We start from the raw sequence: 12,375 nt of genomic DNA on the forward strand, positions 1-12,375 counted from the left end.
TCTCCTCCTCCCTTCCCAAGACATCAGCTTCTTTTCCCACCACCCCTGCTGCTCCTCCTGGCTCATGCAATTCGCTCCACTTGGAAGACTTTCATTTTCTTCATCACTTGGCACATTGTTCCTCTCTTTCAGGATTCAGGACCAAGCTGTTTCCTTTGGAAAATACTCAACAAACTTCTTGCCCCTGCTTTAGTTTTGTATTTCTATATGCCTTGTGCTCTTGCTTGACTTTTTCTGCTTGTGGCTGGTACTGTACCATTTGAACCCTCCCACCAGTGCAGCATTTAGCTGGTTGATTAAAGAGTCTTCGGGCTGGCTTTGAACTATGATCCTTCAGGTCTCAGTCTCCTGAGTAGCTACAATTGCAGGCATTAGTCACTGGCGCCCAACTCTTCTTGCCCTTTTTAGGTGCCCCCACATCTCAAGGCTCCATCTTGAGATCTCTCTTGTTTCTGCCATATTAGCTTGGAATGATCTACACCCATGGGTTGTCCTCTGAGGATAAGAACTCCCTGCAGGCTGGGATTTGGCATTTCTTCTTACAGCAGTCCCAGAACTTAGCGCAGTGCTCAGCACCTAGTGCTTGCTCAAGGTTTATAGGAAGAAGATTATGCGGTTAAATATGAATATGTATAAAACTTCCAGTGTGCCCAGGTAGTTACTCAATCTCCGAGCTCAAGAGGAAGATCAGGTAAAAGTGAGTTCACAAGGCTTAGCTTTTCTCTCAGCAAAAAGAGTTCTTTGGGGCCTTTAAAAAAAAAAACAATTTTAAGTCAAACTTCAAATTCTACTGAGGGTGGAATCACTTTTTGGAAATGCTTAGGGGCAAACATTTCAGAATTTGGAATTTAGGATATAGGCCTGAAAAAAATGACCTTGGAGATAATATCAAAGTCTATACACACAAATTCATTTCTGTCTCATAATTAGATGTGCACATAAGTTGAAGGACGGTAACTTTGGACAGTATCTTCAGAATGCTTGCATTTTTTTTCCAAAAAGCAATCTAATACCATTTATTTCAATATCATGTAATTTAAGATAATGTAATTAACATACCATCAGCACTGTTAATAAAACATCTTATAAGAGAAGTTAAAATTATTGAAATGACATTGAAAATTATTTCCCCCATATTGTTCGTTGTCTGTTATGTATAAGATCATAACGCTTGCATTTTGAATGTGACCTGTTACATAGGGTCCCAGCTTGTGCTTGGAATATTGCGTCAACACTCAGGAACTTTAGGATTTTGGAGCATTTTGGATTTTCAATTTTCAGATTACAGATACTAAACCTGAAATGTTGTCAGTAAATATGTAAAAAAGATATGTCATCTCCATCACCCAGCAGGAGAATTGTAACAATAAAATACGCTCTCATGTATGAGATGTCTTCCTGAGTGAACTCTTGCTCATAAGAAGGAAACAATTTGCTTTGTATGAGTCTAAGTTATCTAGCCATATCCTGGTTAGAACAGAATACCTATGCAGGAGATCTGTGTAGCAGAGCTGTTGGACTTTTTTGGTGCCCTCTGTTGGTGCGTTTATGTTTCCTCAATTAAAAGCTACCACTTAAGATCTTAAGATGAGTTAAGAGTGGACAGGTTTGCACAAACCTTGTGATTATATACCTTTTATAATTAAGTCAGGCCATTTAGTTCCTGGCCAGAGATTCTCTATTGTCTGTGTCGCTGGAAGTATATGCAGATTAATTCCTAAGTACATCTTAAAGAGATTCTTTGGCTGGCGTGGCTAACCTTGCTCATGTGTTCTGTATGGTGGATGGGAAGATAGATGAGTCCATGTCTGCAGGGATGATTGATAGTGTATACACTGGGCTGATTTTGATGCCCTTCTTCAGATTAAATGAAATACTTGCTTTTCCTCAATGACATTTTTTATCCCAAAGGTAGACACTTTCGGAAGCTGTACAGTTGATTGTACAGTACACTCTATACACAGAAATTTTAGATCTTGGGATCAATTTATTCATCTGCCAAAATGGGAGGTGATGATTTCTATGTCTCAGGGGTCATGTTATTGGGAGCACACACTGGAAAGTGACTGTGAAATCATCCCTTGCATCTTTAGACGTGTAGAAGGTGTCTTTTATGTGTGGAGACCCTAGGAAAGAAAAACCAACTAATGGGGGTTGGATTATTGCCTTGCCTCCTGGGGAAAGACACAGTGTTGGGTTTTAGTAGTAAATCAGGGGGAAGTTGTATTACCACCATGGCTGATGGGCAACATTGACTGAACCTAGGTAAACAGCTAGACACACTGAAGCAAAAATTGATTCTCTGTGCATCCAAGATGTCGGAATCATGAAGGACTGTAAAGACTATGTGCACTTGCCATTTGTATAGTCCCAAAGAAAGAAAGGGAGTCTACTCCACTAGCATACTGTTTTAAAGTACCCTGACACCATCTGCTTTCCTGGTTACATGGTTTTCTGTTTGTCTTTTCAGGCTGTGACCCAATTAGAACTTTTTGGGGACATGTCCACCCCTCCTGATATAACCTCTCCCCCTGTAAGTATGCACAGATCTCCAAGCTTTCCTCATCCACACAGGTGAAGACCTGGGCTTTTTGGGGGAAAGGGCCTATAGCTAATTTTAACTCTTCTTCCTGCAGGCTGTGTAACTTGGGTACCTTACCTAGCAATCATGAGACTTAATTTCCTATTCTGTTTTAGTTTTTATAAAAGGAATTTTGATAGTGATTAAAATGAGTTTTAATCATTAACCAGCATGGGGGTTTTTTCCCTAAGAAAAATAAGAGACATAACAGTTTTTCTACTTGTAAAATGCAAATACTTGGGGCTGGGTATGTGGCTTAGTGGTAGAGGGCTTGCCTAGCATGTATGAGGCTCTGGGTTTGATTCCTCTGTACCATGTAAAACAGAAAAAACTGTAAGTAACACTGGGCTCATGTGGTAGAATGATAGCCTTGAGCAAAAGAAGCTCAGGGACAGTCCTTAGGCCCTGAGTTCAAGACCCAAGACTGGCAAAAAATGCAAATACACTACAGGAAGTGAATAAAGAATACTTTTTTAAAAAATATTAAGGTGTAGGGAGGTGCTATCATTCTATAAGTCCATTCTTATTTTTAAAAGAGTAGCTTAAATGTCTGAAAGAAAAACCCTGAAGACAAATATACTGTAAATAATCTGTACAACTTAAGGTGTTGGGGGAGGGAAAGTGGGAGACAAATGAGGGAGGGGGTAACAAGTTCGACAAGAAATGTACTCACTACCTTACTTATGTAACTAACCCCTATGCACATCACCTTGGCAGTAAAATTTAAGTTTAATTTAAAAAAAAACAAGAGAAATGTATTGTAAATAAATAATCTTTACCTGTTAAAAAAAAGAAAGGAATGATGATATATGCTTCTGAAAGGTAAATGAGACCATGCATTTAGTAGTGATAGGATATTGGCTGGCTTGATTTTCAGGGAATAAGATTATGGTTCTTACCCACAAAAAGTGCATGGTCTAGTTGGCAATACAAGCAAGAACCTCACATGTGGCATACCACCTCTCCACAGAGCATATCTGATCCTGCACCCAATAGTGTTCATCCCATGAAGGAAGGCCTCCATTTCCCCACCCATTCTGTCCTTCCTTCTCCCCTTCCCTCTCTCTCTCCCACTCTCTGTCTCTCTCTGTGTGTCTCTCTCTCTGTCTCTCTCCTTTGCTTTGTGTCCTGCCTCTCTAACCAGAAAGCTTTCAGACTTGCAGAGCATGTCTGTGTTTCCCTATGCTACTCAAGAATCATTCTTAGCCAGAGCTTCAGTTAGAGCATCTCAGCCAGCATTGTAAGAGGATGGAGAATACAAATGAAAAATAAAAATAGATTTAAAACCAAAGCAAAATAGAATCCCAATGCAGGTCTATTCAAATGCAACCCTGTGGCCATTGCAAAAGACAGAGAGGGAGATGGTCCCTCCAATCCCTGCTGCCCACTCCCCAGAGGTGGGTGGAGAGCAGTCAGCCACAGCTGTGCCAGCTGAAGCCGCTGGGAGGGGGCTGTTGCTCTCGGCCCTGAGCAGTTGTGCAAACAGAGGGATGATGCTATGGTTCATTGGCGAGATATGCCTCACAGAAAAAAGGGCGGTAACCTCACCACTGAGGACAGATGGCCTCAAACCCTATTGCCCACAGCTGCCGCCAGGGAATCCAGGCACAGCTGCTCTTCTTCTAACACCTGATGTTTAGGGCAGCCGTGATGGAGAATGCCACAGCTCATTCCCCAGAGAAGCTAGATGGACAGCTCTTAGTGACTGTGTCCTTCCTGTACCCATAGGCTAACAGCTTCACAGACCTGTGGGTAGGGCTATACAGCTAGGAAGGACTGAAGAGTTCTTTCCCCTCTGCATTGTAAGGATAAGCAAACTGAGTCCTGGGGAGAGTTGTAGGGCTCATCGTAGGTCACATGGTGGGATGTAAAAGGACAAGCACACTGCTGACTAGATGTGAAAGTGCTTAACACAGCAGCTCATGGCTGTTTCTGGCCCAGAAACCAAGCTCAGTTCAAATGGGTATTTAATAATCCTCAGAACAATGCTACTTGTCCAGCAAGCTGCTCGTCTAAAAATGGCCTTGTCTAATTGCCATGGTTTCAGGATTAATTGCTTACCCCAGTCTTTTTCAAGGGGGGGGGAGACAACAAAGATATTATGACATCAATCAGATATACACTGTAGGCAAAAACCTATAAAAATGTGAATGCTTAAAGACAGCTGAATTTTTGTTTGTGCTTATACTGGGGCTTGAACTCAGGGCCTAGACACTTCGTTAGCTTATTTTGCTCAAGACTGGAGATCTACCACTTGTGCCACAGATTAGCTTCTGGATTTTTGTTTGGTTTTGTTGTTTGGTTTGGTTTTGTTTTTACTGGAATTAAGAGTCTCACAGATTTTATTGCCTGGGCTGGCTTTCATTTTTCAATCCTCAACTCTCCACTTCCTGAGTAGCTAGGATTAAAAGTGTGACCCACAAGTGCTCAGTTTGATTTTTTTTTTTTTTAGCTTTAGTAACAACAGTCTTCATGTGGTAGAGCTCTGGAATTCTATCCTGGACTGGACAGTCACTGTAGCATTCTTAACTACGCGATCATTGTTCCATTGACTCTTTGAAACTTCTTTTTGCAAATAAAGATTCAGGAAAGAATCTGACAGGCACCAGGATACAAAGGTTGTGGTCATGCTCATTCATGACAAATTAACTGTCTTTCACAATTTTTCCAACTGTTTCTTAGCCCCATATTAAGTGGCAAGTCCTGAGCTGATGTACAATGTATATTTCTATTTGAATTGACTACTTCTAAGGGGCTAAAGCCAGATGTTGTAGAATAACTTGATAGCTTGAAAAGTTCCCAGAGGTCAGGGTCCAGCTGAAATGATTGTCACATTAGCCATTGTTTGCTGAGCATATACTATGTACATGGTGCTAATGGTCATGAAATAATAATCATTTAAAGCATGGTCTCAGCATCGCTGGAGGTATTATTTTACCTGTTCTATAGATCAACGTCTCTGTCACCATCATGGTCCGTGCAGCCAGCAGTGGCCTGGACTATGGCTTATTTCTTCAAGCCCCATTCCCATCCCGACTTCCTGTGTCTGTGCTGGCTGCTGAGCTCATCTCACCTCACCTGTGCCCACTTCTCTCTGACAGACTCCTGCAACTCCAGGTGATGCCTTTCTCCCGTCTTCATCCCAGACACTTCCGGCGAGCGCAGACGTGTTTGGCTCTGTATCTTTTGGTACTGCTGCTGTACCCTCAGGTAAGCTTTTCTTACCTGACTCCCTCCCTCTTCTCAGCCTCGCTGACCCAGAGAGGGAAAGGGTTGACTGCTAGTCGAGTCATTCCATGGAACCTCTCTTCTCTCCTGTAATGGTTCAGGGGACCTGGAGAGGCTGCAATGTGGGTGGGGAGTTAGAGGTTGGGCTCTCAAAACTTAGCTAAGCTGCTAGGTAGAATTCAGTAATAGCTTCTACCTAACAGATTCCAGTTAAGTCAGTCAGGTTTGTAGCATGGAGGCCAGGGCTCACCCACAGCCATGCAAACCAGTGCAGATCCATCCACCTCAATGAGGAAAGCAGTTGGTCAGCAGGAGAGGAGATGGAGTCATCTAGCCATCATCTCGTTGAGACCTGATGGTGGAAAGGGGCCTGCCTTATTTGGTCCTGACATCCTTATGCATATGGATGACCCTGTGGGACAAGAGCAAACCACTAACAGTTCATTGAGAGGACCGTGGGATGTTAAGAGATTTAGGAAGTGTTGTTCCTGTATTCCAAGTATTCTTTAGACCATGTATCCTGGTTTCACGCCATGGTGGAAATATCTGTAGTAACGTTACTGCAGGTGAGTTCTGAATATGTGAGTTCCCCAGGATGCTCTGTGTTTCCATGGCAACAGGCACTTCAGGTGGCCAGCTACTCTACTTGTAAATGGTCCAAGATGGATGAGTTCAGGTCTTTACATACATGGGAACCTCAAAGAGTATTGTGTTTTCCTTTAACTCTGTGCTTGAAATTGGAGACTTAATCTTTCTTAACTTTTCTTCTTATAAGCCACAAATGAATTAGAATAGTTTAGATACAATACTAATCTTCTCATGTTTTAAAAATAATTGTTTTTAACAGTAATAGAAGTGAAATCTTGTCATCAAATATAAACAGTTCTTTTATTGTAAGTAAATTGAAAATTCATATCTTGTTCTAAAATGGTTATTCCTTATGAGCCGATGGATCATTGTGAGCTTTTAGAAGCCACAGGAATTAGTGATGATTGGATCTGATGTACAGTTCAGAATCTTCAAGTAGCCTGGAAAATTATCTATTGCTAAATTAACCACTGGAATCGCCTCTACTCATCTCTGAAATGGGATGTTGGTAATGACTCATTTTCTTATTCTAAAATGGACATTAAAATCTCCTTGAGAAGAAAGGGCTACATAAAATATGAATACCATTTCCCATCAGAAATGTACCCCCCTTTTACACTTAAAGCTTGTGTTCAGAATACCCATACATAAGGTGGGTGCTAATAGCTTATGCCTATAATCCTAGCTACTCAGGAGCCTGAGATCTGAGGGTCACAGTTCAAAGCTATCTCAAACATGAAAGTCCACGAGACTCTTCTCACCAATTAACTATTAAAATGCCAGAAGCGGAGCTATGGCTCAAATGGTAGAGCACAAAAACTTGAGCACAAAAGCTCAGAGATGTACCCAGGCCATAAGTTCAAGCCCCAGTACCAGCCCACAGCAAACACACACGCACACACATGTACACACACATATACACAAATACCCATAGGGGCCAGATGTATGAATCTTTTAAGCATGTTTATTCCACAAATATTCTCTGGATAACCCTATGTGTCAGATCCTGTTCCAGGCACACACAGCAGAGACTTCACCTGCTACTGAGGAGACAATAGTAACACAAAAATAAATAACGACGTTAAAAAGCGGCGGGTATGTGGACAAAAGGAAGTATAGAGGAGGGTGGGGGCCCCTCCAATCCCAGCCCAGGGGTTGTGGTCAGGAGAGGTTCATGCACAGGGTGATGGCAGTAGACTGGCCAGGTTAAAGGCGGCATCAAGCTGGCTTCAGGGTCCAGTGGAACAAGGTATACTTTCTTATCCTCATTTCTTTCTTTATAAGTGAGACGATTATTTCTTTCACCACTCACATTTGAATATACTCTGAGGACCTGCCCATGTCTTCTCCCAAACCTGTACCTGATTAGGAGCTTTGGAAACTGGGTTTACTCTTGCTACTTATCCAGCCATGTTACAAACTGTGCAGATGCTGTTTCTTTCCGTTAGTTTTTTTTAAAAAATCAATTACCCGAGACTTCAGTTTTTAGAATGAGTCTAAAATTGATTTCAATTAACATATTTTTTGCTTCTTTGTTCTGTGTAATATAAAGAGAAGCTTCCGTTGGTGTGAAACTATCTTCCACCTTCCCTCCTGTAGGTGGTATTAAAAGTCTCTGTGGCTGTCACTAATTGTCCAGCCAGTGACAAAGAGGAACAGTGAGCTAGATGATGTCATAGAGGTATCACTGGCTACATAGCTACACCATTTGTTTTGAATATGCTTGAGGCTTCTTGGAAAATTACTTAACCTGCCAGAGCCAGAGTTGTTTTTTTTTCAACCTTAAAACGGGCCGGGAAAAAAAAAAAAAACTTACCTTGCAGCAGTATCGTGAGAATTAGATGAGAAAAATAAAATTAAGCTCCTTGAAAAATGTTGGCAAAACATCAATATTTGAGGAGCAAAAATAACTGTTATTCTAATCATTATTATTACTCTGACTTCTAATGCAAAATATGCATTTTATCCTAGTCTCTATACTTCTCCTTAGCATCATTTTGAATGGGTGAAGTTTAGGTCTTGTCTTTCAGCCACTTGTGGCAGAGGTAATGTGGATGGCCTGGAGTGCATGCGTGCATGAATTCAGGATCTTCCATGAAGCGGCTGCAGAGTGCTTAACTAAATGTCTCCTTACCTATCAAGTCGGGGAGATCATCTCCTAGACATCCTAGAGCTGGACAGAGGATTGCATGGGTAACTTGTGCAGTTGAGACCTTTGTGGCGATGTTTTAGATGCAGGTACTCAGCAGATGTTTGCACACTACCCATCAGGCACCCAAGCTGTGCTGCTCCCACACTGTGCCAGGTCTGGCCCTCATGGAACTGCAATTTCTCCCACACAGATTAAAGAGACAGTGATAATGTGGCTGCGATCACATCCCATCCCAGAAGCTTACTGGGAGTCATCTTCTCCCCTGCCCAAATAAGCTGCACTAAAGACAGGGTTTAATTTCTGACAGTTTTGTTTGTCATTGCATCTAAATTGCTGATTAAATCATAACAAGGCACTCAGAATGGGTATTTTTATTAGCTTATAATTAATTATATAGATAGAGGTTTCATTGGATGGGTATTTTTCAATGAATGAATGAATGAATGAACAAATGAGCTAATGTAGAGGTACCAGATAAGTTCTGTATACCTACCACAGTCTCTTCATTTTCTATGCTTTTCTTACATGTTTAGTCTTCCTTTTTTCTCTTTCAAATAATGTGGGTATCCCCAGGTGCCAGCATCTGGTTATAAATTGCAGTTTGAAACACTTGAAGAAAAAGTCCCACTGCAAGGCAGAAATGCAGGTGTTCCTTTCAATTCACAGCAAGGAGGTTCTGGATTGAGCCGAACTCATTGGCATGAGCATATGCTCCCCAGCACCATTGCCCTCCCCGGATGCACTTTAGAGAGTAAACAGTTAACAAGTTGTTAAGTGGCTACATTGGCAGCCACCAAGTGTCTCCTCAGATCCAGTGCTATTGCTGCCTTTTGCAGCAGGATTTTCAGGCAAAGCATCTGTGGCCAGAGAACCATAGCTCCCAGACCTCAGGAGAATGTAGGCTGCAGGAAGCATGAGTAAGACCTGCCACCTCCCAAACATGATCCCCAATTATACTGTACCTCCTTTCTCTCTTCTGGTGTTGTACTTTGGTCTGAAACAAATGCCATGAAGACAGACATGCTAATAGCTCTCTTCCAAAAAGTATGCACAGCCCATCTGTCAATTTCTTATGATAAAACAAGAAAAGAAAGGAAGGACGAAATAACCTGCCACAAGCAGTGGAATCAAGAGATCACAGTGCTTATACATCTTAGAGTTCCATTGAACTTTAAGAAAAAATGCAGTGAAAGCATTGATCCTTCTATGACTTATTCTGTGACATAAGCTACCCCGGCACCTGAGACTTGTGTTCAAGATAATATAGCATCATACAGCCATCCTCTAGATTAGGACCTAGACTATTTTGCAGACCAACGTTGCTAATCTCATGTGCTTGGGAGGTTAAAGGTAGCTTCACCTTATCCTTTTTTCAGTTTCTGAAGGGTTTGTGCGGGTAAGTTGAGGGAGGACATGCATAGTATCATTTTATGAATCCTCATGGTGTTAAGGAAAATGTAATGGTTAGGGTAGAAATCAAAATCTTCCATACACTCACCAAAATGAGCATTTGAGCCAGACAGGGCTGTTTAAAAAATGCATGTGATCTGGGTGCTTGTGGCTCAGGCCTATAATCCTAGCTGCTCATCAGATTGAGATCTGAAGATCCAGTCCAGGCAAGAAAGTTCATGAGACTCACCTCCAATTAACTACAGAAAAGCCAGAAGTAGAGCTGTGGCTCATGTGTCAGAGTACTATCTTTGAGTGCAAAAGCTGAAGGACAGCACCCAGGCCTTGAGTTTGAGTCTCTGTACCAGCACACAAACACAAAAATCCGCATGAGACTTCTACTGTTATTTTTTTCTTAAAAACATTACAATATAACCTATTTGCACCATTTTTCTAATTCACTATAGTGCTATAATGATAACATAAAATAAAACTTAGAAAGCTCCTTTATAATAAAGTACATAATTCAGTAAGGAAATACCCAAGAATGAGTATACTGTAGGGCATAGTAAAAAATAAGATGCCTGTGTCTATAAATGGAGTTCCCCACTAAAAGCTGCAGCTACAAACTTAGGCTGGTACACAGCCTGTGTATAGACTCAGCCTTCATAAGAAGGGAAACATCATTTTCTAAAATGATAAGCCACACTTGAGTGTTCTAAATCAAACAAAATACAATCTTCCCTCAATGTACATACTTATTAAATTCCTAGAAAAATCCATGAATTAAAACTATGGAAAGAAACTGAATCTCCACATTAATTCAGTTATTTCTAGGATCAAATAATCACCAACATGATATGAGATAATTAAATAACTTATACATTGGTCTTGAACATTATAGAATGCATGCTATCAATGCTAGAGGACCTTCAATACCATAGTGCCCGCCATCTGCAGTTACTATAAAAACCAAAACATGCCCTACTAATTTCCTTACTAATTACCTGTAGGGGGCAGTAGTTCTAAGAATAATTGAGCCATACCCAAGTAAGTAAAAATTATGAAACAAAGTGGTACTATTGTTCAGGACACTACACTAGTATATAATAGAGGAAGCAAGTAGAGAGCAAGTTTTAAGTTTAGCATGTCTTCATCTATCTAACTCCAGTGAAACTAGATTAAGAGTTATATAAAGATAGTCTCTATTTCTTGTTCGTTGATATCTCTGCTTTGTTCCATAAAAGCAATCATCACTGCTAGGCTAATCAATAAAAAAGGCCATAAGTTTTATCTGTTGCCTTCTCTGGAGGACAGAATAGGATTGGGGCAGGGAGAGGGGGAATGGGAATGTAGCCAGAAAATTCCCAGGCTTATAATGTGGACTTGAGATCCTGTGTATCCACTGAGAAGCAGCTGGATCTGAGACTGGAATCTGGAGAAATCATGTATAGGACATGGTTTCTCTGCTCTGGATATCCTACATTCACTCTTCTTTTTGTTTGGTCCTATTGTACCATACCTACACATTCTTTCTGGCAGCCATGAAAATGCTTGTTTTGAGAGGCCAGGCAAAGCTAATTTCTCTACCCTCTGCTCTGCCTGGATAGTCACTCATCTCTCAGCTGAACACACAGGTAAGCCGTTATATCTTCTCAGAAGCACGGGAACCACTGAAAACACATGAAAGTTTCTAACAGGCCTGTAGTATACTAAGTCATTTCCTGATGGGCCAGGCCCGTTGATTAGGAAAGATCAGAAATTGGTGTTGGCCATTTGAATGAGATAGTGAGGCACCAAGGCAAGTCACTGACTTTGCAAACAACTTTTGTATAAATGCTTGACACTACCTCATGCAAGCTGCATGGTCCTAAGAAAACTTCTCTTCCTCTCTGTAGACCAGTTTTCTCATGTGTAAAATGGAAATAGTAAAAACGTGCCATGTGCAATTTTGTGAAGACATAAAACAGCACAAAGTGTGGGCATTTAATAAGTGGAAATTTCTGGGTGCTGGTGGCTTATGCTTGTAATGTTAGCCTCTCAGTAAGCTGAGATCTGAGGATCCCTGCAGTCACTGGTTTGAACACAGCTTAGGCAGAAAGGTATATGAGACTTGTTTCTTGTCTCATCAATCATCTGAAATCCAGAAGTAGAGATACAGTTCAAGGCAGAGTGTTAATCTTGAGCAGAAAAGCCAAGTGAGAGAGTAAAGTCCTCATTTCAAGCCCCAATACTGGCACAAGAATTAAAATGAAAAATACTGCTGTCATTATTATTATTGTAACAAATACCATTATACTCCTGTTAAAATGTATGTATCTTACCTGAAAAAACAGTAGAACAAACAAGTATTATAGTAATATAGGAGAATGTGCCCTGAAATGTTCTAGTGCCTCAACTGTACCACTGTATGAAGTCCCCTAATTGAATAATAGGT

The 12,375-nt window shown here is 41.0% G+C and overlaps 1 protein-coding gene across 3 annotated transcripts in view; it reads left to right on the forward strand.

The window, feature by feature from the left end:
* Nucleotides 1-12,375, forward strand: part of Dab1 (Dab, reelin signal transducer, homolog 1 (Drosophila)) — a 272,348-nt gene that overhangs the window by 239,377 nt on the left and 20,596 nt on the right. For all 3 annotated transcript variants that reach the window (XM_013022255.1, XM_013022256.1, XM_013022257.1), the window contains 2 exons: nucleotides 2,471-2,533; nucleotides 5,683-5,791. In XM_013022255.1, coding sequence (XP_012877709.1) covers nucleotides 2,471-2,533; nucleotides 5,683-5,791 — 172 coding nt within the window. The remainder of the gene's footprint in view (nucleotides 1-2,470; nucleotides 2,534-5,682; nucleotides 5,792-12,375) is intronic.

Source organism: Dipodomys ordii, unplaced genomic scaffold (genome assembly GCF_000151885.1).
Source record: "Dipodomys ordii isolate 6190 unplaced genomic scaffold, Dord_2.0 Scaffold61, whole genome shotgun sequence".
Taxonomy (NCBI): domain Eukaryota; kingdom Metazoa; phylum Chordata; class Mammalia; order Rodentia; family Heteromyidae; genus Dipodomys; species Dipodomys ordii.